The sequence below is a fragment of the Balaenoptera musculus genome, chromosome 15, assembly GCF_009873245.2.
Source record: "Balaenoptera musculus isolate JJ_BM4_2016_0621 chromosome 15, mBalMus1.pri.v3, whole genome shotgun sequence".
In the NCBI taxonomy this organism is placed as follows: Eukaryota; Metazoa; Chordata; class Mammalia; order Artiodactyla; family Balaenopteridae; genus Balaenoptera; species Balaenoptera musculus.
Window position 1 is genome coordinate 58235459 of NC_045799.1, and position 27888 is coordinate 58263346.

Here is a 27888-nt window from a genome sequence, read left to right on the forward strand (position 1 = left end):
CAGGAGTTTGGCTGGGAGAGTAGGAGAGAGACCTGGAGCAAAGTTGAGAGGTTTGTTTGATTTTGTTTGATTTCACCATCATTCTTACAGCCTTGTGGGGAGGAGCGAGTCGAGAGAGGAAGGCTGAAGAACAGTAGACTTTTTCCTCCCTGCCACTGAGCAAAGACCCACTGAGTGCTGAGTGGGAGAGCCCTGTATAGTTAGGGACAAAAGAGCTCTGAAGTGGCCCTGCCGCTGAGAACAGCTAAGGGGAACGTGCATGAAATGTCTTAGGGGACATCAGGAAGGAACACCTGAAGTGGGCTGGCCTGAGGCTTCTGCAGTGTGACTGGGAGAAAAAGAGCCTGTGCTCAGAAGAATTCAGCGGAGCCTGCTGGCTGTGAGACCCTAGACAAGGCTCTCTGAGCCTCAGCGAAAGGAGCATAATTTGCATCCTGCCTCCCAGTGTACAGCAGAGTGGTTAAAAGCCCAGGCCCTATACCAGACTTTGTTGGAGTCCCAGCTCTGCCACTTACTGGCCCTAAGACCCTGGGCAAGTCATTCTCTGTGACCCAGTCTTCTGACCTGCAAAACAGAAATCACAATACTCCCTGCCTCATAAGGGAACTCCTCTGACCTCCAGGCTTTGCTCAGGCTGTTTGCTCAGTTTGAAACTGCTACTTGCCTCCACCCTACCCTGCCCCAATCTGGGTGTCTCCTACTCAGGAATTCTTTCCTGACCCCTATCACTCTGATCCTCTTCTGTCGTAGCACTTATCACATCGCAATTACGTGCTTCAGCATCTGTTGTCCCAACCAAGTTGGGCTCCAGGAAGACAGGAACTAGATCAGTTTGGTATCGCTAGCACCATATGTTATGGATGAGAGTTCAGGCTCCGGGGCCAGACAGCCGAACTTCATCAGTCTGGCTCCCTCGCTATTATCTGTGTGACCTTAGGAAAGTAGTTTAATCATTGTGAAAGGCAGTTTTCTCATCCAAAAATAGAGATAGTAGGACCTAGAGGACAGGATTGATGAAGAGCATAAATTAGGTAATTCACATAAAAGCACCAGGTAATAGCTGGTGAATAGTAAGCATTCCACAAATGCTAGCTATAATTGGTGGCAGGGATAGGCAACTAATACATTATTTTTAATGAGTTTCTATATCCTTAGTGCCTGAGGCTGGGGAAAGTTTGTTCGCTCATTAAAATTTGTCCCAAACCTATAAGCAATGATACTCCAGTAGCAATGAGCAAATAGCGTCCACATCTTGGATGGTTTCTAAAGACAATTCTCCAGGAAAAGCAACCAGGGGTCCTTGGAGATATAGCTGTAGCAAAGAAAATAGGAGGAGAGCCTGGAACATCCTATTGTCAGAAAGCAAGAAAGTGCTCAAAGGGGTTTGATTAATGTCCAAGACACAGAAGCTTGACGAGCCTTCAATGGCCACATTTTGGGGAAAAATTGATCAGAAAGAATAATGATAATTTATTATTAAATACAGAATTTTTAAAAAACCCATGAGTCCATAGTGATTCTCAAAAAAAGGGCGGGAGGGAAACTTATTTACTGAGGAATGCCAATTAATTAATTGAGATAAGGATAAAGGACTGGGAAAAAGCGCAATTTTGCGAACACTTATGTAACTGATCCAGGCAAGAAGGATGTTAAAACCACTGAGTGAAGGCTGATCGAGAACAGGATATTCATATGATCTCAATGTGTCTCCCCAGAGAGTCTGTATTAATTACAAATGGAAAATGGTGCCATTCCCTAGAGAAACAGGACACACACCATCTTTATCAAGTGATCAAGCTCTCACATCAACAATAATGGAACCAACTGGCATTATGTGCTTCCTGCTGTGACAACGGTAAGTGCATTCTGCTAATAACTTTAACCTGGGGACTTCCCTGGTGGTGCAGTGGTTAAGAATCTGCCTGCCACTGCAGGGGACACAGGTTCGAGCCCTGGTCCGGGAAGATCCCACATCTTCCCGGACCAGGGCAGATCTTTCCGGACCAGGGTTTAGGCACGGAGCAACTAAGCCCATGTGCCACAACTACTGAAGCCCGCGCACCTAGAGCCCAGGCTCTGCAACAAGAGAAGCCACTGCAATGAGAAGCCCGCGCACCGCAACGAAGAGTAGACCCCGCTCACCGCAACTAAAGAAAGCCCGTGCACAGCAACGAAGACCCAAAGGAGCCCAAAATAAAATTAATTAATTAATTTTAAAAAACCTTGAATCTAATCAAGGGGGGTTGGGGGAGCAGGGAGCTCTTCCTTAATCTGAATATAAAGTGAATATTAGCTAACAGTTTTGCATTAATGTTAAATCTCGGATATGAAAATGGTATTGAAGTCATGTAGGACAAAGTCTTTGATCCTAGGAGATACATGCTGAAGTATTTATGATAGATATCTGCAACTCAGTTTTAAAAGGAACAGAAAGAGAACAGCCTGAAACTCCCACCACAAGGTTCGCGCGTGCGCACAGCCCTCTTTCGGAGACACGATTTCGCGCAGCTGGAGGGTCAGATTGGGCGCCACGAGGCGGAAATACGTAACGGCGGTTTCCGGTGACCGCGTACGCGTCCAAGGCAGCGGGATGGAGGAGGTGCCTCACGGTGAGCGCGCGGAGGGGGCGTGGGGGGCGGGCCTGAAAGGACAGGAGCCACTCTAACTGTGATCTTGTCTCCGCGCAGACTGTCCCGGGGTCAGCAGCGCCCAAGCAGGTCGAGGGGCCTCATGTCAGGGGTGCCCCAACCAGGGGCTCTGCGCTTCTGGAGCTGCTGCCGCTCCGGACCCGGGTGAGGAAGGGGCAAGGCTTCAACGGGAAGTGAGAAGCGCTGTCCTGGAAGAGGCGGGACGTGGGCGGGGTGTGGATGGTGTTGGGATAGGGGCCTTAAGGAGGAGGGGCAGGGGCCCAGAGGAGGCGGGTCGTCCTGTCGTCTTCAGGATAAGGGGCGGGGCTTGAGGGATGAGTGACAGGAGCGGGGCCCAGAGGGGCAGGGCTTTTAAAAGGCTAGGAGAGGAGAAAATTGGCGGGTTGGGGGCGGAGCCTGAACCCGTGACTGGCGTGGAGTCAAAAGGGGTCTCAGGAGGGGCGGGGCATGGGAGAAAGTCGTGGGAGGTGAGGGGTGGGACCAGCGGTTTGAGTGACAGTAACTGGAAGTGGTTGGGAGGAGGCGGGCACCAGAGGGAATAGGGTATAAACTTTGAAGTCAGGGAGCTTAGGCTTAAATCCTAGCTCCGCCAGCTGTTTTCTTTGGACAAAATTTCCTTCCTTTTGAGGAGCGATTCTCCCATTAATTCAACAGAAGTATGTATTGATCACTTGCAGGCACAGTGCTCTGTGCTGGGGATACAGCTATGAATGAGACAGATGAGGTGATTAAAAAGCCTTAACCTCTCTGAGTCTCCGTTTCCTCATCAAAAATGGGGGAAAAATAGTTACAGTGTTGTTTTAGGGATTTGAACTAGGATGAAATATTGAAAGCATAGTAAATGTGTAATAGTGATAGTTATCAGTGACAGGTAACTAAGTGCCTGCAGTTTGTCAGTTTCTCACTCTTGGCACTACTGACCCTCAGGGTTGGATAATTCTTTGTGGTGGGGATGTCTGCCCTGTTTCTCTGCCCTGAACATTTAGCAGCATCCCTGACCTCTACCCACTACATGTCAGCAACACTCCTTCCTGTGACAACCAAAAATGTCCCGAGACATTGCCAGATGTGCCCTGGTGGGGTTTGCCCGCAGATTGGGAATCATTGCTGTATTGAAAGCTCTGTTCTGGAACTGGGAATATAGTGTGAACACTTCAGAGTTCCCCCCTTCATGGACTTTATATTCTAGTAGGGGAGACAAACAAGTAAACCGATAAATAAGGAAATGTCAGATGTACTCGTAGCCTTGGGGTTTTTTTTGTTTGGTTTTGGTTTGGGGTTTTTTAGTAGCACTTATTACTACCATTGCTGAGGTGCTGTTTCACTCACGATCCCTTGAAATAGCCCAAGGACTTAGCTTCCTCCAGCCCATTGGAAGAGTGACATTCAGAGAGGGACAAATATCATATGATATCGCTTCTATGTAGAATCTAAAAAAAAGGTACAAATGAACTTATTTACAAAACAGAAATAGAGTCACAAATGAGAAATAGAGAAAACAAACTTATGGTTACCATGGGGGAAAAGAGGGGGAGGGATAAATTGGGAGATTGGGATTGACATATACACACTACTATATATAAAATAGATGACTAATAAGGACCCACTGTATAGCACAGAGAACTCGACTCAATACTCTGTTATGGCCTATGTGGGAAAATAATCTAAAAAAGAGTGGGTATATGTATAACTGATTCACTTTGCTGTACACCTGAAACTAACACAACATTGTAAATCAACTATACTCCAATAAAAATTTTAAAAAAAATAAAAAAAGATTGAGTCAGGGGCTTGGTCATCTGAATTGCTTTCTTTGCAGCCATAGAGGAAATCAAAGAAAAAATGAAGACCGTGAAACACAAGATCTTGGTGTTGTCTGGGAAAGGCGGCGTTGGGAAAAGCACATTCAGTGCCCACCTGGCCCACGGCCTAGCAGAAGATGAAAACACACAGGTGGGACCTTAAGGAAAAACTGGGAGAGGCTCATGTCTGAGGGCTCATGACGGCTCGTAGGGAGCTGATTCGTTAATGTCAGTTTATCTGGCCTCTTTGGAATCTAGATCCCTGCAGAGAGAACGAGGAAATGCAAGGCAGTCGAGCAATGAAATGAATATTTCATTGGATTCTCTAGCCATGAACATGGCTAGCAGGTGTACATTTCTCTCGGCTTGCTGATTATTTATTATGTTAAGTTCAGGCTTCTTTCTCTTTATGAACCCCTTCTGCCTTTTTCTAGGTCAGGGGTCTACCAACGATAGCCTGTGGTCAAATCCAGCCCATCTCCTGTCTTTTTATGGCCTGTGAGCTATGAATGTTTTTTACATTTATAAATGGTTGCTTTTACAGTGTTACATTAGTACTTCTGAATCCTTGATTTTGCCCACAAAGCCTAAAATACTTTCCGTTTGGCCCTTGAAGAAAACGCTTGCCAACCCCTACACTAGGCCATTCACTTACACCCACGTACACAGAGGAGCTTGAAAACTCAAATTCCCCAGTACTGCTCTCAGGATTTCAGCTTTAATAAAAGGTGTGGTAGGGTGAGGAAGAAAAAAGTTACTTTTACCAAAAAGATCAAATGGAAATTTGCAGTACCTGTGATTTAAAAAATATTCATTGGGACTCATGATGGTTTTGCACTGATCTTAGGAAACGATCCCAATATTCACTTTGATTACAATTTTATACCTAATGAAACCATGAATGCTGCGGGGTTATTTATTTTTATTTTTTTAACACAGAACACGTTCCACCATTTGGTTTTGCCAAAATGAAATTATGTTCAAAATTCTAATTGAAAAAAAAATATATATACATGCCAGAACTGCTAGAGAAGCATCGGTGTCTCTTAGACACCACTGCCCAACACGTTGAGCCCTGAAACAAGAGCTGTGGTGAGGACTTGTGTGTTGGTGCTGTGTGTGCACTGGGTGAGAGAGCCCACTACACACTCTGTGTGGGTCACCAACTCTGCTGTTTTTCCGTCAGAGCGCTGTTTGGGGCCTGCAGAGGAGTTCCGTGTAACATGGAAACAATTTTATTGTGTTCATGTTGAAAGCCATTCCCAACCATTCCAGTTCTTTCCTTGGTCTTGGTGCGTGCCTTCTTTCCATACACTGATATATTTTTGAAAATTAGTTTTGTCTTTGTGCATTTTGAATGTTGAAATTTATTTTTATATAAACAAGGGCTAACTAACTTTCAGTTCACATTTCTTTTATAACTGGCAAATGACCTTTCACTTCTGTTTGGCTTTTTTTTTTTTTTAAAGATAGTGCTAGTGGGGAGTGTAAAGGTATGTTTAATATTGACATTTCAAAACTGCCACATATTGCCAGTTATTTTTTTTAAACTCTAATAACTGGATAAATTTCATACTTTCTACTTGTGTGAGATAAACCATTCTATTCCAGTATGAAATAGCACCCTAAGTTCTTAATAAAATAAAGGCTTTATTTCCTCCACAGAAAAACCCAGTAAAGGTAGCTACCGTGGGCAGGGGGATCAAGCCCACCATTCCGACCTGCCCTCAGTATGCTCGAGCGCATGCGCGCGCACACACACACGCGCGCACATACACGCACGCACACACACGCACACACACACACACAGATAAACAGTGGCCTCTCAGATACCTCACTGAAGGCTCCAGGAATATATTTTTTTAAATCATTGGGTTAAGAAAGTTGAGTTTACTTCAGGGGTCAGCAGACTTTTTATATAAAGAGCCAGATGGTAAATATTTTAGGCTTTGTAGGCTATACAGTTTCTGTAGCAGCTATTCACTTCTGCCCTTGAACATGAAAGCAGCCGTAGACAACCTGTGAACAAATGAGTGTGGCTGTGTTCTAATAAAACTTCGAATTTCGTATAATTTGAATTTCATAATTTTCACGATGTCGTGAAATAAATGTATACTTCTGATTTTTTTTCCCCCCCAACTCTAAAAACATAATAGCCATTCTTAGCTATGGGCTGTACAGAAACAGGTGGCATTCTGGGTTTGGCCCCTGCGTTGTAGTTCGCCGGCCCCTGGTTTGGTTTGTAGCTCCAGAAGCACTAGTGCTGGCTGGGGAAGAACTTCTTTGGGGGAGGATTGAAACCTTGGGAAGGCCGTGGCCTTCTTGGGACAGTGCAGAGGCTGGACTAGGGGACCTGTAAAGCTTGGTGTTTCTCTCACTAGGGCTCTGAATCCTGCTTATAACTCATTTCTCTTCGGATCATTTTATGATGTGTGGATCTGCTTTTGTTGGCCTACATGACTGACGTGGGCTTCTCTGGAATCTGGTATCTGTCACCCAAGATGTGCTCTAGGCATCTGGGGAAAGGGAGAAGTGACTGGCAGGGGACAGCTGGGCAGGCTCGTGGGAGAAGGCGGCCTTGGACTCTGATGGCGGCTGATGGGATGTGGCGGGAGGAGGTGGAGGCAGAGGCGCAGAGCTGGGACCGCCGGGGCAGACAGGCTGGGCAGGCAGGGCTGCTGCTGCTGCAGCAGAGGGGCCGAGGGTGAGGCTCAGCCTGAGCCAGACCTGGGAGGCTTTAACGCCCTGGGAGGATGTTCCAGCGGGAAAGAGGCATGGTTTGAGGGTTGCTATAGCAGCAGCCGAGTGTGTGATCGAGTGTCGTCAGAGGGTGACGGTAAACCAGCGGGAGGTGTTGCTCTTGTCTCCATGAGGGGCCACGAGGACACAACCGGGGCAGTGCTGGAACCAACGGCAGGAACAAACGGAGCAGCAGGGCCTCCAACTCTTGGAGAAGAGGGTCAGAAGTCTAGCTGAGCGTTTGGGGCAGGAGGTGGGTGCAGTCTAGTGGGGTGGCCAAGAACACAGGCTCTGGAGTCGGTCTGCCCACGATCACATCCCAGTGCCGCCGATACCACTGCTGTGGCCTTGGGCAGGTTATCAGACTATCTCTGCCTTAGTTTTCTCATCTGTAAAATGGGACTCAGGACCGAGTGAGATGATGCACGTAACTGTAAAATGCTTAACACGATGCCTGATGCATAGGAAGTGCTCAATAAATGTCCCTGATAGAATATGGAGGGGAGAAGACTATTTCTGCTTTGGTGATAATGAGTTTGTAGCCCACCCAGAGTCAAGTGCCAAGCAGGTTCAAATATACTCGCCCATCTGTATTTCTGTTAGTCAACAGTCTCTTGCTGTCTGAGGGTCAAGTTTGTATTGACCAGTTGGCCAGCCAAGAAATCTGTTTTCTGTGATGATCCATGTTGCCCAGAATAATCTCTGCTTTCAGAAGCTGTCAGGCATCTTCTTAAACAACTGTCTGGAAATGTGCGTTAACCAGGCCAGCTACAAGGAACCACTTGTGAATAGACAGCTGTTTACATAGAATCACGCTTCCGTGTTGTTACGTTCTGAAGTCGCACTGCGCACACGTTGAAACTTTGCAGTAGACTGAAGGGAAGCTCACCAGCTGTGTGGAAACATGGCTAGATGAGCTGGATTTTTTTCTTGCAGTGGTGCTTAAAAAAAAAAAGTCAGCACTTAAGAAAGTCTGTCTCCCCTCAGGCAGACCTACTGGTGGCAGAAAACATCAGTGTCTCCAAAGGGTGCCCGGCGTGGGCACAGAGTACACACCGAGTGTCTTGTTGACTAAAGTCAAGTAGCTCACACCCCTCCCTGCCCTAAATTCAGCAGGATGGTGAGGACCGCCCTGTCCTTTTCTGCCTGCCGCCTGGTGGCAGCTCATTACTGACTGCGAGCAAGGCTGTTCCATGATAGCACTTGGGCAGGCAGGTGTCTGATGGTTTGCAGAGGGCCTTGAATCGCGGGGTAGCCCCTGACTAATCACAGGTGGGCCGGGGAATGTGCAGGTTGGGGTGAAGGGAGGAGGAGGAGCCTCTGTGGTGCAGACCTGAGCCGTGAGACATCCAAGTATCACGTGCCTTCTTTCCACCGCAAGAGTCAGCAGCTCCCGTCAGTCACCAGCTCATCCTCCTGCCTTGTGATCTGAAAGGCAAACTGTGTCATTAAAAGGCCCAGGCTATAGTGTCTGAGGCCCTCTCGGCAGCTTGTAGACTCGAGGGCTGGAAGGAGCCTAATGATCTCCCGAAACACTGGTTTCGCAGATCAGAAGCTCAGACAGATCGGGGAGGAGAAGCAGCTTGTGCGAGGCGACACGGCCTCAGAGTGCCAGGAGTTAGGACTGAGCCTGCTTCCCGTGACCTCTTCTTAAGTGGAAGTGTGGGGCGCTGGGTAGGGAACGCTGTGGATCCTGACAGCCCTGCAGCGCCCACTCCACCACTTCCTAGCTGGGAGAGCTGTGGCAAAGCCTCCTCTTCCCATCAGCCTTCTAGCACCTTCCACAGACCCTGTGAGGATTAATGCAGGCGTGTTTCTTCCAGCTGGAGTTCTCTGGTGTAACTGGGGCAGAATGGGGATTAATTGGAGGGCTATGGGGGTAGCGGCAGGGTCAGCAGGATGTCTGAAGTGGGCAGGACGCGCCACTGGAGAGCTGGCTAGCAGGAAAGTGCCACAGCCTTTCCGGGTACCGCCGCAGAGGGAGTGCATGTGATCTCTTCCTTGTATCATTTCACTCAGGATACCCACTTGGTTGTGGGGAAGAGGGGGTGTAATGCCTCAAAAGGAAACTGATTAAACTGTTCCCAAAAGAGAGCGAGATTTTCTAGACCAAGTGGCTAGAAACTCGAGATTATTGACGAAAGTCTCCGTTAGGGTCGTAGCGATGGTATAATTTCCCAAGTCGTGAGGCTCTGATGTAAAACGTCTGGATCATTAACCACACATCAGCGTGAAGCATCAAGAAGGCCAAGGAAGTCAGGTCTTCAGGATGAGGTCTTCACCCTGATGGGTCTTCAGGGTGAGCGTTGTTCTGTTGCGTTCTTCTTGAGGTCCAGCAGAGGGCGCGTGAGGCAAGCGACTATCCAGTGTATGAACGAACCGCGCTCCTGACCTGGTGTGAAGTCATGTGAGAATCGTAGGAGGTTGTCAAGAGGATTGAAGAGGAAAGCAAGAAACGAATTCGGGGCAAGTTACAAAGTTACCCAGAGGTGCTCTACTTTGGATCTAAGATGTGAGAGCTTTCAAGATGAACACGGCCCTGCTCTTTAGAAGGTTTCTGAGGGCTGTCTCAGACCTTTTCACGAATCAGATGGGGAAAGCAGGGCGTTTGGGGTAGAAGGAGTCATCCAAGGCTGCACGTATCACTAGCAAAGAACTTCTGTAGATTTCCTTATTTTCACTTTCTTTTTTAGAAATTGAGCCTAAGCCATCATTAACCTTCAGCATCACAGGAAAACGGGGCTTGGTCAGAGCTCAGCTAGAGGGTCCACTCTGGCCCTCGTCGCCAGGCCCCCGGGGTGGTGGGAAGAGCCCTGGCGTTGGAGTCCAGAGACCTCAGTTCATGTCCCAGCTGTGCTTCTTGCTCGTTGAACAAGTCTGTGGGCCTCTCTGAATCTCTGTTTCCTCTTCTGTAAAGCAGAGATAATGACCCCTAACACACAGACAGGCGCGCACACACACACACACCCCCAATACATGGTAAGGGCCATGAAAACAGTGGCTGGGCCTGAATCTTCAAGCGGCCTGATGCCCTGGACCATAAGCTCAGCCTGAAAATAGGCCACACTGAGGGTGGCTGGGGTGCGGCAGGGGCGTGGGCGGAGCACGGGGGTGTTGGTGTACTTTGCACATTCTTGTTAGGAGTTTCGTCTGTGTCTCTGTGGGCCGGAAGATAAATGTTGTAACTCTCCCTCGTGAGATTCCGCTCGGTCCAAGTTCAACCCAGTTTTTCTTCACCTTCTCCCCTCCCTCCTTTTCCTGGAAGCCCGTCCCCTCCCGATTGTGCACATCTGGAGGATTGTACATCGGCTTACATCACGTCTCCTCTTTTCCCCAGGTGGCTCTTCTAGACATTGATATATGCGGGCCGTCAATTCCCAAGATCATGGGATTGGAAGGAGAACAGGTAATAGTGACAAGACAAAACGCAGGGAAGTATTTTCTTACGGTAAACTATAGCGCCAAGCTGCTAACCCTAAGCCAGGGGGTCAGCGGAGCCCATGCATTTTTACCTGGACGTGACAAGATCAGGTAAATGTTCACTAGACAGCCTGTCTGCTTTTAACAACAGCCGTGAGTTTGGGGGCGGTGTGGATTATATTTAAGTTCATCCAAACCTTCTGAGAATTGTTAGTTTCGATGCCTTCTTAGAGGGGAAGGGAAACAATACGTCAAATGCAGAAGTCAGACACAGAAACTTAGCCCTGGCTGGGAAAGCTAGACCAGGGCTGGCTAGGGTTCTGTACTCTGGAAGCAAGGGAATATCTCTGCTCCTGTGGTCACCAGAGGGGAAGTGAGACTGCGAGGCCAGCGAAGAATGCGGGCGGGGGCGGGGGTGGGGCAGCAGGTGCTGCCCCCTCCCTTCTAGGTGGCACAGAGCCATCCAAGAAAGGGTTCCCCTGGGGGGTGCATTGAAGCCGGGCTGGAGGACTAGGCTTTTCCTGGGCTGTTGGGATCGGTACATTCTTTACTGAAGCGCCGGGTGCTGGGGTTCAGAGGCGAACAAGGCAGATAAAGACCCCACCTTTGTGGGAGGGGCAGGTGATAATAGGACACTAAGCAGGGTAAGGGGACAGACATGGCAGGGCAGGGCGGCCAGGGGAGCTGCTCTTCGGGAGGGGGTGGTCAAGGGCGCCCTGCTCAGAGAACCCAGAGAAGGGTGCGCTGGGATGGGGAGCACATGCAGGAGCCCGGATGCAGGGGTGTCCTCGTGTCCTCTGCAAAGTGGCCCACGGGGATGGGGCAGAGTGACGGGGCGGCAGAGAGTAGCCAGAGGCAGATGGAGCCAGTCCCTGGGGACTCTGCTCAGGGCTTGGGACTTGCTTCTGCCGTGCTGGGAAGCAGCAGGAATCACAGCTCTGACCACGTACCGGTAAGCAGCAAGCTCTGGAGCACATGCCCCCCAGCACGGGGGTCCATTACCGTCAGTCACATGCATGTACTACTCACTGGGCCAGGACACAAGTAGTTACAAAAATTGAAAATTTTAAATGGTGAGGTAAAACAGCAGTTCTACTATTTTCTCCTCCTGTGCTATTGGATCATCATGTTTACCCCTCTTTCAAAACCAGTGACTTAGAGAATTAGTATTAATAGGAATCAATGGGTTTTTTTTTTTAAGTATGACTTCAAAGCCGGTGACAAAGGACCCCATGTTATCTGATTGCAGTTCTGTGAAATGTCGGCAGCAGGCACATCTGTAGACACAGTAGATCCGTGGTCAGCTAGGACTGGGGGAAAGTGTGGGGGTCGGGGGTGACACTTAAGGGGTGCAGGGTATCTTCTAAGAGTAACGAAAGTGTTCTAACGTTGATTGTGGTGATGGAGGTACAATTCTGTGAGTATCCTGAAGCCATTTAATTGTACGCTTTAAATGGGTGAGTTGTGTGGTATGTGAATTATATCTCAAAAGACTGTTTAAAAAAGTAAGAATTCATCAGGAAAAATGGGCTTTCTGTTTTGGGTCCAACGTTACTTGAAGCGTAAATCTAAGGTTGATGTGTGGTTGGACGTTGCGTAAGTTCCCGTTTCACAGGAAAGCGTCGATGCGGACTTGAGCCCTGGCAGTTAGTGAACACCTACTGCGAGGAAAGGGTCTGGGTCTTGAAGTAGCCCGAGCTTCCCGCCGACACGACACCGCTTCCCCATCGTTGTCCCCTGGGGGCAGCAGCTCAGCCCCGAAGTTCACGCCACTGAGGGGAGGGTTCTGTGTCTACTGTTTCACCAAAGGTCATCCCTCCACTCCTGGACTTGTACAGAGACCGCCTCGCTGCTCCACAGTTACCTGCATCTTCTCAGCAACCCCCAACTGATTTCTGTCACACTTTTAAAATATCCCAAATTATATTTGGACTCCAGTAACATCGGTCCCCTGACCAGATATCTAAGCAGTTTCCAAATAACCCAACCTGGGAGGGAAAGAGCAAATGAATTCTATCATCCATAACCCAGCCTCTGACCCCGCTCTGTTCACTCCCTATTAAGAATTTAGTGGTAGCATTTAAGACAATGAATTGTAATTTATAAAACTGCCTTCTTACTGCGTAAACTTTGTCTGCAAGAGAAGCGTGACCAGGGTGTATAATTTCTCACAAATAAGTATGGGCTTCTGTTCCTGCAGGTTCACCAGAGTGGCTCGGGCTGGTCTCCAGTGGTGAGTGCTAACCCCCTTTTCTTCAGGGTCTCTTGTCATATGTGTACATAAAGGGTTGTAACTGTTTATCGTCAACAGATATTTATTGAGGCACTTTCCTAGGCACAGGGAATCCAGTTCCAACCTGGGATTGGCACACTTTTTCTGTAAAGGCTCAGAGAGTAAATATTTCTAGTTTGTGGGCCATACAGTTGCCACCGTCATAGCTGGAAAGTAGTGATAAGCAAATGAATGACCGTGGCCGTTTTCCAATAACACTTTATGCAAAACCAGAAGTGGGGCCATAGTTTGCCAACCCAGGTTAAGATAGTAAAGGAGACGAGGTTTGTTTATTTCAGCTGAGTTCGCTGTCATTGCTGCATAGGGCCGTATGGTGACTCTTTCAATCCCCCCAATATGGTAAACTTTAATTAATTAATTAATTTATTTATTTATTTATTTATTTATTTATTTATTTATTTTTGGCTGTGTTGGGTCTTCGTTTCTGTGCAAGGGCTTTCTCTAGTTGCGGCAAGCGGGGGCCACTCTTCATCGCGGTGCGCAGGCCTCTCACTATCGCGGCCTCTCTTGTTGCGGAGCACAGGCTCCAGATGCACAGGCTCAGTAGTTGTGGCACACGGGCTTAGTTGCTCCGCGGCATGTGGGATCTTCCCAGACCAGGGCTCGAACCCGTGTCCCCTGCATTGGCAGGCAGATTCTCAACCACTGCGCCACCAGGGAAGCCCCAAGTAACCTTTTTTTTTAATGATTTTTTTCGAAAAAAAGAAAAGAAAAGATTTAAGGATTCAAAGAGTGAATATACTCACAGATCACATAGTAATTTTGTCCCCCCAGTTTTTTCAGCCAGAGCTCAGACACAAGACATAGGGAAGTGCCTTGCACTGTGGTTTTAAGTAAAATGTTTCTTGCATCATCCTTTCTAGTTCCTGGAAGACAACTTGGGGGTGATGTCCGTGGGTTTCTTGCTCAGCAGCCCCGATGATGCCGTTATCTGGAGGGGACCAAAGAAAAATGGTTTGCCACTCTGCTTTCTGTCTCTTATCACGTCCTTCCAAGGGCAGAATTGCATCCCGTTCTGTCAGGATGGCCTCAGGCTCATCCTGCTGGGCTTCATAGAGTATTCTTTTTATGCATCTGGTTGCCTCTTCACTGGTTGAAGAGAGCCAATAGAAATACCAATTTTATTTAACGAAATGTTATAATTTTAAAAATCTATTGGGGGTTTTTCTCTCCTGAAAATCTACCTAACCCTGAAATTATTCCTAAGGTGGTCTGTGTTCTTATTTGTGTCAAAGAGAGAAGTATGTGAGGTCAAATCAGTAGCAGGTTGACTAGGCACTGAGGCTGCAGGTAATGATGGGAAAGTGCCCATCTGGGCAAGGTTCCTCAGCCTCGGTGCTTTTGGCGTTCTGAGCCAGATAATTCCTTGTTTGGGGAGGGTGGGCTGTCCTTCGCATCACAGGGGGTTAGCAGTACCCTGGCGTCTGTGCGCCAGAGGCGAGTAGAACTCCCACCCTAGTCATTGACAAGCAGACGTGTCCCCAGACGTTGCCAAACACCACTGATTGAGAGCAGAGGTGATCCGTACGTAAAGGTCACGAGCTGTGCTCTGTAAAGAGAGTCAGAAGGACGGGAGCGAGGAGGCATCCCCGTGGCTCCTCCTTGCAGGCATGATCAAGCAGTTCCTCCGAGACGTCGACTGGGGCGAGGTGGACTACCTCATCGTGGACACCCCGCCCGGGACGTCGGATGAACACCTGTCGGCCGTGCAGTACCTGGCCGCAGCGCACATCGATGGGGCGGTGATCATCACCACGCCGCAGGTGAGCCAGGGCCCCCCACCCGGAGGGCCTCTTTCTCCGACAGCCCGAGACCCTGGGCTCTGCAGCACACCCTGACTGGGATCCGCAGAAGCCTTACATTGACCTTCGGTCCAGCTATTGTCCGCGGACAGGGAGGCATTAGGTGGCGGGGGCGGGGGTGGGCCTGGGTGAGGGGCGCCTGGCCCGAGGATGGCGCTGGAGAGAAGACGAATTTGTCGTTAGGGATGTTTCCTACTGAATTTTTAAAGAGAGGCTGGGGCCCACCCTTAGACCAGCAGTGCTCTCAAGAGTAGGTCCCAAAGAAATGACCCATGAGAACAGTGGCGTGGGGACGTCCGCTCTGATGCGGGTGCTGACGGTGGGCGGGGCTTTCCACGTGGGGCAGGGGCACATGGGAACTCTGTGCTTTCTATGAAGCTAAAACCGCACTAAAAGTCAAGTCTAAAGCAACAGCAACAATCGAGTTGACACAAGGATGGCCTCTCCGATACCATATTTACTGTGAAGGAAAGAGAGTCCGCTTGGGTTCAGGAGGAGGGGAGTGGACCGAGCAGATGCCGGCCCTTCTCCAGGAAGCCTGGGGGGGACGCCCCGTGTTTGTGCACCTCTGTATGTAACTTCTCTAGAAAACGTGGCTTCAGGCTGGGGACGCCCACTTTCTCGGAGCCCTGCACATCCAGCAGCTGCCTTTCTTTAGGGGTCATTTTTCTTTTTTTTTTTTTTTGTGAGAACTGCATTTTTTAAAAATTAATTAATTTATTTATTTTAACATCTTTATTGGAGTATAATTGCTTTACAGTGGTGTGTTAGTTTCTGGGGGTCATTTTTGACAAAGCAGGGCTTGTAGAGGATACCAGGGAGAGAACCACGGCTGCACTGAGGTGAGACGCTTAGTAACAGCCAGTTTACTTTCTAGCTAAATGCCCTTCTGTCTGTACCCCAGCCTCAAAGGGCTCGAGGGCCAAACGTGGGCCTCAGGAGAATAGAGGACTCAAAGCCAGGACCCTTTGGAGGCCTGTGACCGTTAAAGCCACAGATGTTAAGGAGTAGCCGTATTTGACAGCCATGACCCTTGGACACGTGTCTGCAGTAAAATTAAATGGGGGACTGGGGTGGGTACTAAGCCCGGATTATCCACAGTCCTCACGCTGTAAGATACACATTCAGAGTCCAGAAGTGAATCTGAAGGGATCCAAACCTGGTAATAGTCCTTATTTTCTTTTTGTGCATAAAGTTGTTTGGGTTCACGATACCCAGGATCAGAGGTTGGTGTACTTTTTCTGTGAAGGACTGGAGAGTAACTGTTGCAGGCTTTTCAGGTCACACGGTCTCTGTCACGGCCCTTTAGCTGTACCACTGTGGGGCGAAAGCGGCCCGAGATACTGTGCAGAAGAGTGGGCCGGGCTTTGTTCCAGAAGAACTTTATTTATGAAACTAGGCAGCCAGACGAGCCCACAGGCTGCCCCTGACCTGGAAAGCTGTGCCCACTCGGGCTCAGCCTAGTACACTGACGGGAAAGTGGAACACGGAGGTGGGTTAAAGGGTCACTTTCCTGTAGATTCGTTGTACATTGGACATTTGCCTGTTCAGGTTTATCCTTTGAGCTTTGTGGGAAGTAAGTAGCACCTGGAACAGGGCTCACACGTGGTCGGCATGAAACAAATACGGAACACGGGGCACAGTCTCTAACGCTTCACGGTGGTGATGCCACGGCCCTGCAGCCATCCCTCCACCACGCGGATGTTCTCTTTTTATGCTTTGACTTTGACATAACTGGACTTCTTGAACCTTGGCAGGAGGTGTCGCTCCAGGACGTCCGGAAAGAGATCAACTTCTGCCACAAGGTGAAGCTGCCCATCATCGGGGTGGTGGAGAACATGAGCGGCTTCACCTGCCCCAAGTGCCAGGTGAGAGCACGTCCAACCAGGTCCCGTCCTCCTGCCTGAGGAAGTCGTAGGGGTGGATCTCTGGGAAACCGTTTCTGTTTTCCCCATCGTTTCGGGAAGTGGAATCAGTTAAAACCCTCCGTTGCTGATTTAATGAAAATTCTTTTCACATTCAAAATAGCCATTTTTTAAAGTTGCTTTAAAATGTGGTCCATTCGTATGATTCTGAAACGAAATCAGGATTCCTCCCCCTTTAATTTGCCTCCCAGAAGGAGTCTCAGATATTCCTGCCGACGACTGGGGGTGCGGAGGTCATGTGCCGGGACCTGAAGGTCCCGCTTCTCGGCAAAGTGCCTCTGGATCCACGCATAGGTGGGTGAGTCCCCGGAGCCTGCACGCCCTCCAGCTGAGAGGAGCAGTGAGACCCGTGGCGGCCTGTGGCCGAGGGAGCAGGGGAACTTTGGGGGGGCGGGAGGGGCCTGGAAGAGGAGAAGAGAGCAGGGGGCGGGAGGAAAGAAAGTCACTGAGGGGAGGGGCCAGGCCAGCGTAACCTGGGGAGGCGGCCAGGGGCGTGCCTTCGAGTCTTCTCTTACCCAGGAATTAGGTTCTGACTGAAAGTCAGGTACAGAATTAGCCTTGAAAACTCCCGAGGAAGGTGCCCCGCATGTCCCGTCCACAGGGAAGCGCGGCGCAGCCCTCCTTGCGCCCGGCTTCTCTCGGCGAGCGCGAGGGGGAGTCGCTGGCCTGCCTCCAGGGGTCGCGCTCCTCTCTGGGTACCAACCAGAGTCCTCCGGGGAGCCCACCTCCACCCCACACTCACTCCGGGGCGTCGGCTCGCTGGGTGGGGCGGCGAGGACAGCCGCCGCCAGATTTGCTTCCCCACAGTAGCAGGAGCTGACCTTGCTGAAGTCAGGTGTGACCCCCCACCACGAGGAAGTGGGACAGTTAGGTTACGCAGGGGTGCCCGGGCCTGAGGGAAGCCGACAGACTGACGGGGCTCGGGCCCCAGTTGTTCGGAAGTGAGAGCCTTGGGAGGGTGGGCGCCGTGTGCGCTTAGAGGCCGAGGCCACGGCGGCTGCGCTGGCAGGAGAACCGGGAGGTGGTTAGGGCTGGACTGGGGCCTGGGCGTTGCCAGGGAGAGGGGGACACACAGAGGGGAAGTGCCAGGATTTGAGAGGTGTCACGGACGTCCGTGCTGCCCAGTGTGAGCCACGGGGAGACGGGGACAGCCCCCGGAACCGGCGAGCGCAGGAGGCGCCATCCAGGCACCGGCGGCTCCCTCCTGGTGCTGTGTGGAGGCGGCCGAGGCCTTGGCTTTGTCAGCGGGCCGGGAGAGGGGTCAGGGCTGGACGGGGACGCGCCCGCGACCGGGTGGGAGGTGCAGAGAGGCGGGGCCGAGAGCGCAGCTTGGAGGCCTGCCCTGAGGAGGTGGACGGGAAGAGCCCCAGAGAAGCCCGGGGACCCGAGGGCAGCTCCTGAGACCGCACCTCGCCCGTTTCCACGCCCAGCAGCGCTCCTGGCATGTGGTTTCCCCGAGAAACAGAGGACTTGGCTGCTTTTCCAGCCTTCCCCAGCGCTGTAAACTGTCTTCGCGTTGACGGGGGCTTCCCTCTGGGCCGTAGGAGCAGGTGCCTCCCCTCAAAGGCCTCCGGAGGCGGGCGGCCCACGTGACCCCGTGGGGGCAGGTGAGCCGTGGCAGCCTGAGCAGTCACCGCCACCCGCTCCCGGCTGCGCTCAGGGCAGCTCACAGGAGGGGGCCCGGTGTGGGCACGGTCCTGTGTGACAAGGTACATGTCCCCAGACCTCACCTCCGGTTGTAGCTGCAGAGAGCTGGGCCAGCGCCGGGAAGGACAGGCGGTTAATGCCGTGACGTGCTGCGGCGAGGCGGGCAGGGCCAAGTGAGGTCACTGTGACCTTCCGGAGCCGCTATTGTCCAGTGAGGGAACAGCCGCGTTACCAGGAACAGACGAGGCCGTGAAGGACGCGCTCAGCCCCTGTGGGAACGTGCGGCAGAGGAGCGGCCGGGCTCTGGCGCCGTGATGCTCGGCCTCCCCAGCCCCGCACGCCTGAGGGTCACGCGGAAGCACCTCTGGGGCCGGGCGCCCTGGCCTGGATCCGCACTGCCCCAGCGCTGGCTGCGGGCTCCGGCGGGTCCTTGCCAGGCGCTGGGCCTCAGGCTGCACCTGCGAGGTGGCGACGGTGATGGAGCCACTGCCGGGGGCTGCGCGGATGGAAGGAGGGCCACGAGGGGAGCCTTGGACAGGGCAGTGCCCAAGGGGTGCTGCCTGCAGGCGACAGGCAGGAGAGGGGGAGGTTTGTGGAGATGGGGAACCGACCAGAGCGCATCTGTAAGGGGACAGGCGGGTCCTCTGGGGAAGGGAGGACGAGGAGTGAGAGGACGTGGGGTGAGAATCAGAAGGAAGTGGCCCCACGAGCCTGTTGTGGGACCTATGACTTCCCAGACCCGGTCCAGCGGCCGTGAACTCGGAGGCTACCCTAGCTGCTTCCGCCACAGTTCACGGTGCCCGGGCCACGTGGGGGCCCACTCTGCCCCCCGTCTCGGGTGTCCCTGTCCCACCGGGCAACGTGCTGGGGAGCTGAGGCGACGACTGCTCCACGGTTGGCCTGGCCAGGATCCCCCCAGGAGGCTGGGGAGCGGCTGTGGGTCGTGGAACCACTGACCCTGCTTCTCCAGCAGGGGGGGCGGGGGCAGAGGAGCTGGCAGTGGGGTCTACCCAGGACCAGACGGGAGGGGAGCACGCCGCCTGCCCAAGGTCCCGCCCCGTGCTCACCTGGATGCGAGACCACCTGTGTGTCCCGAGGAGGCGCTGCAGTACACAGAGCAGGTGGACTGATGCCAACCTGGAGTGACCTTCAAGATAAAGTACACATGGAGAAAGCAATGGGCAGAATATGTGTGTCATACACTCCCAAGCATTTTTTTAAAACACATGAGTGTGTATATGTATATATATGCCACGTTTATATACATATATTTCTAGAAGGATACTTGAAACACTGGTAGCCTCCTTTGAACTCATTCTTCGTGGTATAACCTTTTGTATTCCATACTCTTACTGTGTGCCTTTATTATCTTTTTACTGAAAGAACGAATTGGTCTTTTAAATGCAGGTTCCTGGGCCTGCCTAGGAGCTGCTGTATCTGATCATAATGGGGGCCCCGGAACCTGCATTTGCTGCACATGACCCAGATGACTCGCAGGCACACACACTAAACACCATCGGCCAGGCACGGGTCAGAGCTGCGAGGAAACGCTAGCCAGGGTCCCTGCTGGATGGAGGCGGGGAAGGCGAGGTCCTCGAGACCCCGACATTCTGTCTCAGCTTTGATCTTCATTACAAGTGAGGTGGGCTCGATCTTCAGTGTCACGGGCACAGAAGGAGCCCCAGGTTCACATCACCGCTGTGCTTTCTTCATGGATTTTCTTTCTTTTGTTTCTTTAAGGTAAGAGTTGCGACAAAGGAGAGTCTTTTTTTGCTGAAGCACCGGATTCACCAGCCACTTTAGCCTACAGAAGTATAATTCAGAGTAAGTGTTTAAGTGAATCTTGAGACTCCAGATGGCACGGGGCCAGGAAGTGACATAAGTGAGCAGAGTGGGCTGGGTGTGAGAAGGTCCCATTCAGGATCATAAATGGTCACTGCAGCCATAAGTGGCCACACAGCTTCAGTGGGGACACTGGGGTAGTGAGGTCTGGGATGACCCCGTCAGCCCAGGAAGCCAGGAGTCTTGAAAAATCTTCCGGTACATCAGTGTTGTGAACTAAGTCATAGTTTAAAAAACACGGTGAAGTTTATGGTATAGGAAATACACCTCAATAAAGCTGTAAAAAGAAATTAAGAAGAAAAAAAAAGCACAGTGAGCCAAACCAAACCCATGTGCAGGCCTGATTCAGTCAACAGGTAGCTGTCAGAGGCGTTGAATTTAAGGCAGAGGTGTCGTCAGTAGTTAAAGCTTTAGGCTCCCGGCTTGTGGCTGAGTTCTTTTGACCTAGTGAAATGGTGTTGAGGGTAAATCACGTCATTTCCGGGATTCTTGATCTGTAGAATGGGCCGGCGTGAGGCCTCCAGCCGTGGTTATAACCACAGATGGGCAGTGGGCAGTATTGGGCTCACTTTCAGAGATTCAGGGCATCAGCCGAAATGGGACTATTGGGAGAATTAAAACACCTGGGGACTCCACCCCATCTAGACACGGCCTCGCCAGCACAGGGCAGGGCCACCAAGAGCCGCCACTGCTTCCTCGCCTGCCGTCTGTTTTCTAGGAATCCAGGAGTCCTGTAGTCTGCGTCAGCCAAAAGGGGAGAACCTCGTCGGCTCCTGAAACAGGAGGACGTTAGGGACACAGGCGGCACGTCCCATCACACCTGACCAGCTGGGTGACAGAGCAGGGGTCACAGGCAGAGAGGGACCAGCCCCAGGCATGGTGTGAAGTCCCTTTTTCAGAGACACTTTAATCATCTAACACTTGTACACTTTTCTTTAGAACATATGTAAAGGGCATTCTTTACAGATGTGCCGTTTGAAAAATAAAAACATCTCCTCAAACCTCTGCCCCAAGGCCTGCTTCATGTAAAAAACCAGCGGCTTGTGGGTCATGGAATTTTCTTCTCTGTCGGAAGCTGTTCCATTACAGAACCTCTCACTTGAGCCTTCGCTGCCTCGGAAAATAAGCCTGAAAAAGAACCAAAGGGATAAAGGGGTGAATGTGTGGCTTCGCTGCAGATATTCAGTCACAGTTTCAGACAGCATAGTGCAAACGCTGTTCCTCAGGCGGAGAAAAAATTACAGCAGTGATTGATAGACCCTCCTGCTGGGGCTTGTCCTGAGGTCAGTGCACACCACACGGCTGGGCATAGTCAAAAAACCCTCGGATCACCCACAGGAGAACAGATTTGGGGGTCAGTGTCGACACCCTGTATAGGAATGTGTGTTCACTATATCCAGCAATTTCCAGTGTCAGACAATTTACAGGGTTTTTTAACATTACATAAAAAGGAGAGAGATGCAAACTCCAAGAAGATCCTCGTTGCCATGAGACGCTCACTCTGAAAGACACACAGGACCTGAGCACAGCTGAGGGAAGAGTGAATTCCCAGTTCCCATCTTCCTCCAGGCGTGGAAGTGGAAGGGGGGCAAGTCCCCTTGTTCCTTCCCTCCCCTTCTCTCGTCGCCCGCCCCGCTTGCCTGCATAGGGTCAAATCTGCACCTGTTCAAGGTGAGGAAGGTGGGACCCCTCTAAAGGGCCCACCCAGACCACAGGCCCAGCTGAGCCCAGGGGAGCTGCGCTTCCACGGGAGCCCCCGGCCCCGCACCGTCCAGGCCGCCACCTCGATCCCACCTCTTACCTAATACTTGTGAATCTCCAGCCCCTCAAGGCCAGGCTTCTGGAAGTCTCTTGGACAGGCCTGCAAGGGGAAGAGGCTGCCCTGGCTTTTTGTCTCACATGTGTGTGGCCTGATCCTGCTGATTCAAGGCCAGAGCAAACCCACAGTGAACTGAAAGCCCGTAGGGCTGCTTGCTCAAGGTCTTGGTGTGAAGCTGCACTGTTCACATTTAAGATGGTTCAGACCATTTCAGGAAGAGCCTGGTCAAATTTAGAAGATCTATTTCTCTCCTAGAACTAAGGCTAGGTTTAAAGAAAAAAATACGTTATGGTTCTTAATTCTGTCGTTTAAAGAAATCACTCAAAACCGACAATGGCGGTCACAAAAAGACAAGTGCTGTATGATTCCACTTACGTGAGGTCCCTAGATTCGTCAGATGCATGGGGACAGGAAGTAGGTGGTTGCCAGGAGCTTGCTGGTGGGGGGCAGGGTGGGGAATGGGGAGTTAAACATTTAGTGGGTACAGAGTTTCGGTTTGTGAAGATCAGAGTTGTGGTGACATGATGATGTGGGTACACTGAACTGTACACTTATTTTTAAAGGACTCTGCCATCTTTTTTTTTTTTTTTTTTTTTTTGGCTGTGTTGGGTCTTCGTTGCTGCGCGCGGGTTTTCTCTAGTTGCGGCGAGCAGGGGCTACTCTTCATTGCGACAAGCAGGCTTCTTATTGCGGTGGCTTCTCTTGTTGCGGAGCACGGGCTCTAGGCACGCGTGCTTCAGTAGTTGTGGCACGCGGGCTCTAGAGTGCAGGCTCAGTAGTTGTGACGCACGGGCTTAGTTGCCCCGCGGCATGTGGGATCTTCCTGGACCAGGGCTCGAACCCGTGTCCCCTGCATTGGCAGGAGGATTCTTAACCACTGCACCACCAGGGAAGCCCTGAACTGTACACTTAAAAATGGTTAAAAGGGTAAATTTTGTTGGGTATGTTTTAACCACACACACAAAAAAACAACTAACCGTGGCAGCCTGGCTGATATGGAAAACATCAAAACCTGCCGTTGCCAACAGGCCTCCTTGACTTTTAAGTGTTTGGAGATCAGGGGTCCAGGAATCAGACTTCAGTAACTCACCGTCTGGAACACCGTCTGGGACAGAAAACTGGCTGTGACTTTGCTGATGTCACTCTCGCCTCCCATCTTACAAAGGACGTAGCCATACAGGTTAGCGGCTTGGAGAGAAATCCCAGCTATCACGAGGGCCTGCGCTCAGATAAAGCAAATGTAATTCTCCTAAGAGCATGTACTGAAATGTTCCTCCCAAAGCAAGTAGGACTGGCTCTGGCCCACACCTGCTAGTAATAGCCAACCTCTATGGAGTGCTTACAAATACTCATGGACACCTTTTAATCACCAGGAACCCGAGAGGTTGGGGCCGTTATCATCCCATTTTATAGGGAGGACATGGAAGCCCAGGGAAGCTAAAGTTGCCTGAGGTCGCAGAGCTGGAGTGAGGCTGAGCCGGGACCCAGACTCCAGAACCCACACTTCTTTATGCCGTTGCTCAGACTGTCCATAGATATTTTGTTTCCTCACTGAATGAATCAGATCATGGCCATGCAACATGATAACTCTGAAAGAAAACTGCAGAACCCCAAGGCTAGCTTATTCCTACTGAGGAAGGGTTCCCTATCCAAGGTAGGATGTCATCCACTTTTTCTAAAAGCTCCTCTCTCAGCAGCGTTATTCAGAGCCAAAAGCTGGAAACAAATGACCATTGATTATCTCACTGATGGATAAATGGATAAACAAAATGTGGTCTAATACCATGGAATAGTATTCATCCATAAGAAAGAAAGCAGTACTGACACCTGCTACAACAGGGATGAACCCTGAAAACAATGTTAAGTGAAAGGGCTCAGTCACACAAGACCACATATTATATGATTCTTTTACAGAAAATGTCCAGAATAGCCAAATCTGTAGAAACAGAGAAATCAGTGCGTGGCAGGGGCTGGGGGGACAGGTGTATGGGGAGGGTGATGGCTGAAGGGCTCAAGGTTTCCTTCTGGGGTGATGAAAATACCCTAAAACTGACTGTGGTGATGGTTGCACAACCCTGTGAATAGACTAGAAACCCCTGAATTGTACACACTAACGGGTGCACTGCCTGGTATGTGAATTCTATCTTCAAAGTTGTTTCGATTGATCGGTCGATCAATAGCAAAAACCCACTCCTGCAACCACCGGTTCTATACAGATGTTTCAGCAAATGTTGCCTTACCAGCCACTTGAGCTTCAAGGAAAATAAGGAGCTAAAAAAGAACACGATCCAAATCATGGGGCAGATGATGAGGCCGAGCCAGAAGACCCGAGCTTCCGCCTCTGTGGCAGCCACGGTATTTGGAGAGACCTGTGGCGGGAAAGTGATTCGATTTCAATACTAGCAAAAATGGTTGCAAAGGAGTGTGCTATGATTTTTGTTCATGTCACACGTGCTTCTGCCACATGTGACTCTGAACGGAGCGCCAGCAGCAGTGGGCTTTGTGTACGGCGGGGATCAGATCCCACAAAGCTCAAAAGGAACCCATGGGAACTTTCCACGGCCGTTTTCCCAGTTCTAGCTTGACACGTATTGGAGAGTACCTTTCTGGCTTCAAAAATCCAGTGGCTTTTCCCATCTTCGTCGATCTGGTTCCACCAGCGAAGGCCCACCATGAGTCGTCCGGTTACATTCTGAGGAAAATGGACAGAATGTCTCCAAGCAGGCCACGGGTCATTCATTGATGAATAAAAGTCACCAATTCATGCCAAACTTGCACCGTGAGAAGGAGGAGAGGGGAACTGAACTGTGGGGCTTTCTCAAAATCAGTTTTGAGGCCTCTAATTCTTAACTAAGCTTACCTTAAAAAGCAACCTAAATGTCCATCGACAGAAGAATGGACAAAGAAGATGTACATATATAAAATGGAATATTACTCAGCCATAAAAAAGAATGAAATAATGCCATTTGCAGCAACATGGATGGACCTAGAGATTGTCATACTGAGTGAAGTAAGTCAGAAAGAGAAGGACAAATATCATATGATATTGCTTATATGTGGAATCTAAAAATGTGGTACAAATGAACTTATTAATGAAACAGAAATAGAGTCACAGATGTAGAAAACAATCTTATGGTTACCAGTGGGGAAGGGGAGGGAGGGATAAATTGGGAGATTGGGATTGACATATACACACTACTATATATAAAATAGATAATTAATAAGGACCTACTGTATAGCACAAGGAACTCTACTCAATATTCTGTAATGACCTATATGGGAAAAGAATCTAAAAAAGAGTGGATATATGTATATGTATAACTGACTCACTTTGCTATACAGCAGAAAGTAACACAACATTGTAAATCAACTATACTCCAATAAAAATTTTAAAAACAAAGTTTCATTCATGAAATAAAAGGACTCCCCAGACACACACACACACACATATATATTCATATTATATAGAATTTTAAAATATATTATTTATAATATTGTGTCATATGTAAAATTTACAAAAAATCCAGAGCCCTATGGAGTTGTCACCCTCATATACTATATGTTTGCAAGCATGACAGAAGCCATTTATTCAACTAAGCAATGTATTTTTTCTCTAATTTTAAGTGACAGTATTCGGCTCAGTATTCTTAAGTGCACATCAGCAGTTTAAAGCAAAGTGCCTCTGAGCCCAGATCAGCCACATACAATCACAACTGTGAGCATCTGGAAACGCAGCCACGTGTTTCAGGAGCGAGGCTGCCACAGGTGAGGGGGCCTTACCTTCACAGACCAGAAGTCGAAGGACAGGAGGAGAAGCACGGTGACAAAACAGCCCACGAAGCTTCTGCTGAACCAGTCACAGCCCACGTAGGTGATGATGGCACTTACTCGGAAAAACAGGTGGAAAAACGTGGCCACCGGGTGCCTAGGAAAGAACCCAGAGCCCCCTCACTCCAGGGCCCAAAGGGCAGTGGCTGAACTCACTCTGTGGTTTCCACATCCCACGTGTTCCCCGTGCATTTAAACCCAAACTCATTCAGGCTGCAGCTCTAACCTAGAAGGCTCGAAACAGTCCTCATCACACCAGCATTTTTTCCCCACCCTCTTGAAGAATCCAGTACTTTCCCCTAATGTGACTCCAAATATCACTTGCCCTCTTTGAAAATGGGTCACCTTTGAAGTGAACTGTGTCGGTGACAGTGATCACCACCTTCCCACCTAGCAGCGACAGTGACCAATTCCCCAAAGGGAAATGTTGGGTTATTCCGCCAGTAACTGAACAGCGCGGCCACGTGCAGCCCACGGGTGCAGAAGCCTCACATCAGCGGGGGCCTCGTGCTCCTGATGGAGGGAAGCGAGCACGACGTGCACAGGTCGGCGCCAGCTCCCAGCCGCTTGTGAGGAGCTGCATTTCAGCGCTGGAGCCAGAAAGCAGCCCAGCCGTGCGCAAGGAGGAGGGGGTGGGGGAGGGAGGGACTGGGAGTTGGGGACTAGCAGGTGCAAACTATTATATACAGGATGGATCAACAACAAGGTCCTGCTGTACAGCACAGGGAACTGTATTCAATATCCTGTGATAGACCATAATGGAAAACAATATGAAAGAGAATGTATATAGGGACTTCCCTGGTGGTCCAGTGGTTAAGAATCTGCCTTCCAATGCAGAGGACACTGGTTCCATCCCTGGTTGGGGAACTAAGATCCCACATGCCACGGGGCAACTAAGCCCGTGTGCCCAACTACTGAGCCCTCGCGCCTCAACTAGAGAGAAGCCCGCGCACCACAACGAGGAGCCCGAGCGCCGCAACTAAGACCCGATGCAGCCAAAAAATAAAAATAAAATAAGAATTTTTAAAAATCATCATTAAAAATAAAGAATGTATATATATGTATAACTGAGTCACTCTGCTGTACAGCAGTAATTAACACAACACTGTAAATCAACTATACTCTAATAAAAATTTTTTTTTAAAAACTTCTATACAATTAAAAAGAAACTATCTTTAAAAAAAAAAAAAAGCAACCCTGCGAGCCCCATGACGGGTGGCAATTCATTGCTGGGCGGGGAGGGCAGGCGACTCTACTCAGCAAACCTCACCTGGTACTGCCAGATCCGATATCTTCACGGGAAGCCAGAAACCCAGACTTTTCATGGGAAATGAGATTTTTACACAAAGGCCACTCGTTATGTTAACAAAATGCCACAGGCTGTGTTGCACACTGGCCTGTGAGCCGCCAGCTTGCCACATCGGGCGGAGCAGCGGTAGCCAGCAGGCCTGTGGGGGACAAGCCTGCTTGACCTTCCGAGAAGGAAGGTGGTCAGGGTAAGCACCCGGGAGGCTCCTATAGAACCGTGGGCTTCTGACGCCCAAGGGAGCATCAGCTAAGATTCAGAGGCAGGATGTGTAATGACATCTGCATTTACTCCTCACATTCCAAAGGAAGAAGGGGCTGTGCCCGAACCCCAGCTGTCCTCCAGAATGTTCTCACCTGTGTCTTTCAGATGCTGAGCTCTCCTGGCAACCGTACCTGGCCTTTAAGAATTAGACATGATCACGTAGCACTTCCAAACCTGGAATGTTCCAGAAGATAAGACCCTTGGGAGTCTCTTATACCCTTTTCGCCTTAAACCTTATTGAGGATCTTTCAACTAATTGTCTTAGTACAATTTTGCCCCCTTCACTCCAAGATAAATGAGTCCTCTTCCAATAACTGAACATCCTTCGAGGGCAGAGACCATGTTTTCAATAATTTTATATCCCCAAGAGCACCTGGCATTAAGATTCTCGGCAAATATTTGTCGTGTTGAACCTTATAATCCAGTCCCTTCAGGCTCACTGGGGACATCTGTCCTTTTTGTAGAACAGCGGTTCCCAACCTTTTTGGCACCAGGGACAGATTTCATGGAAGACAATTTTTCCGTGGACGAGGCGGGGGTGGGGTGTGCTGGG

The 27888-nt window shown here is 50.2% G+C and overlaps 2 protein-coding genes across 9 annotated transcripts in view; one reads left to right on the plus strand and one right to left on the minus strand.

Annotated features, from left to right (window-relative positions):
• Positions 1-2558: 2558 nt before the first annotated feature.
• NUBP1 (nucleotide binding protein 1) lies at positions 2559-27862 on the plus strand. 5 transcript variants are annotated; one of them, XM_036826908.1, is made up of 11 exons: positions 2559-2609; positions 2688-2792; positions 4468-4601; positions 10527-10595; positions 12810-12842; positions 13766-13856; positions 14511-14665; positions 16462-16572; positions 16821-16923; positions 20017-20100; positions 27441-27858. In XM_036826908.1, the coding sequence occupies exons 1-11, from the start codon at positions 2591-2593 to the stop codon at positions 27482-27484; spliced, it is 948 nt and encodes a 315-aa protein (XP_036682803.1). In that variant the 5' UTR covers positions 2559-2590; the 3' UTR covers positions 27485-27858. The 5 variants fall into 5 exon arrangements, with proteins under 5 accessions (XP_036682803.1, XP_036682801.1, XP_036682802.1 ...); XM_036826906.1 differs by lacking the exon at positions 27441-27858 and adding an exon at positions 20837-21120; XM_036826907.1 differs by lacking the exon at positions 27441-27858 and adding an exon at positions 20837-21110 and having other exon boundaries at positions 16824-16923.
• Positions 21159-27888, minus strand: part of TVP23A (trans-golgi network vesicle protein 23 homolog A) — a 32380-nt gene continuing 25650 nt past the window's right edge. The window contains exons 3-9 of one of the 4 annotated variants that reach the window (XR_005016593.1): positions 25718-25862; positions 24540-24629; positions 24178-24306; positions 23028-23156; positions 21920-21979; positions 21562-21619; positions 21174-21246 (exon numbers count right to left, since the gene is read on the minus strand). Coding sequence is in view for 3 of the 4 variants with exons in the window: in XM_036826912.1 (XP_036682807.1) it covers positions 21920-21979; positions 23028-23156; positions 24178-24306; positions 24540-24629; positions 25718-25862 (553 nt within the window). In the remaining variant the exon portion in view is untranslated. Of the gene's footprint in view, positions 21247-21277; positions 21620-21919; positions 21980-23027; positions 23157-24177; positions 24307-24539; positions 24630-25717; positions 25863-27888 lie in introns of those variants that run through there. The other 3 variants (XM_036826912.1, XM_036826911.1, XM_036826913.1) reach the window with 3 other exon arrangements.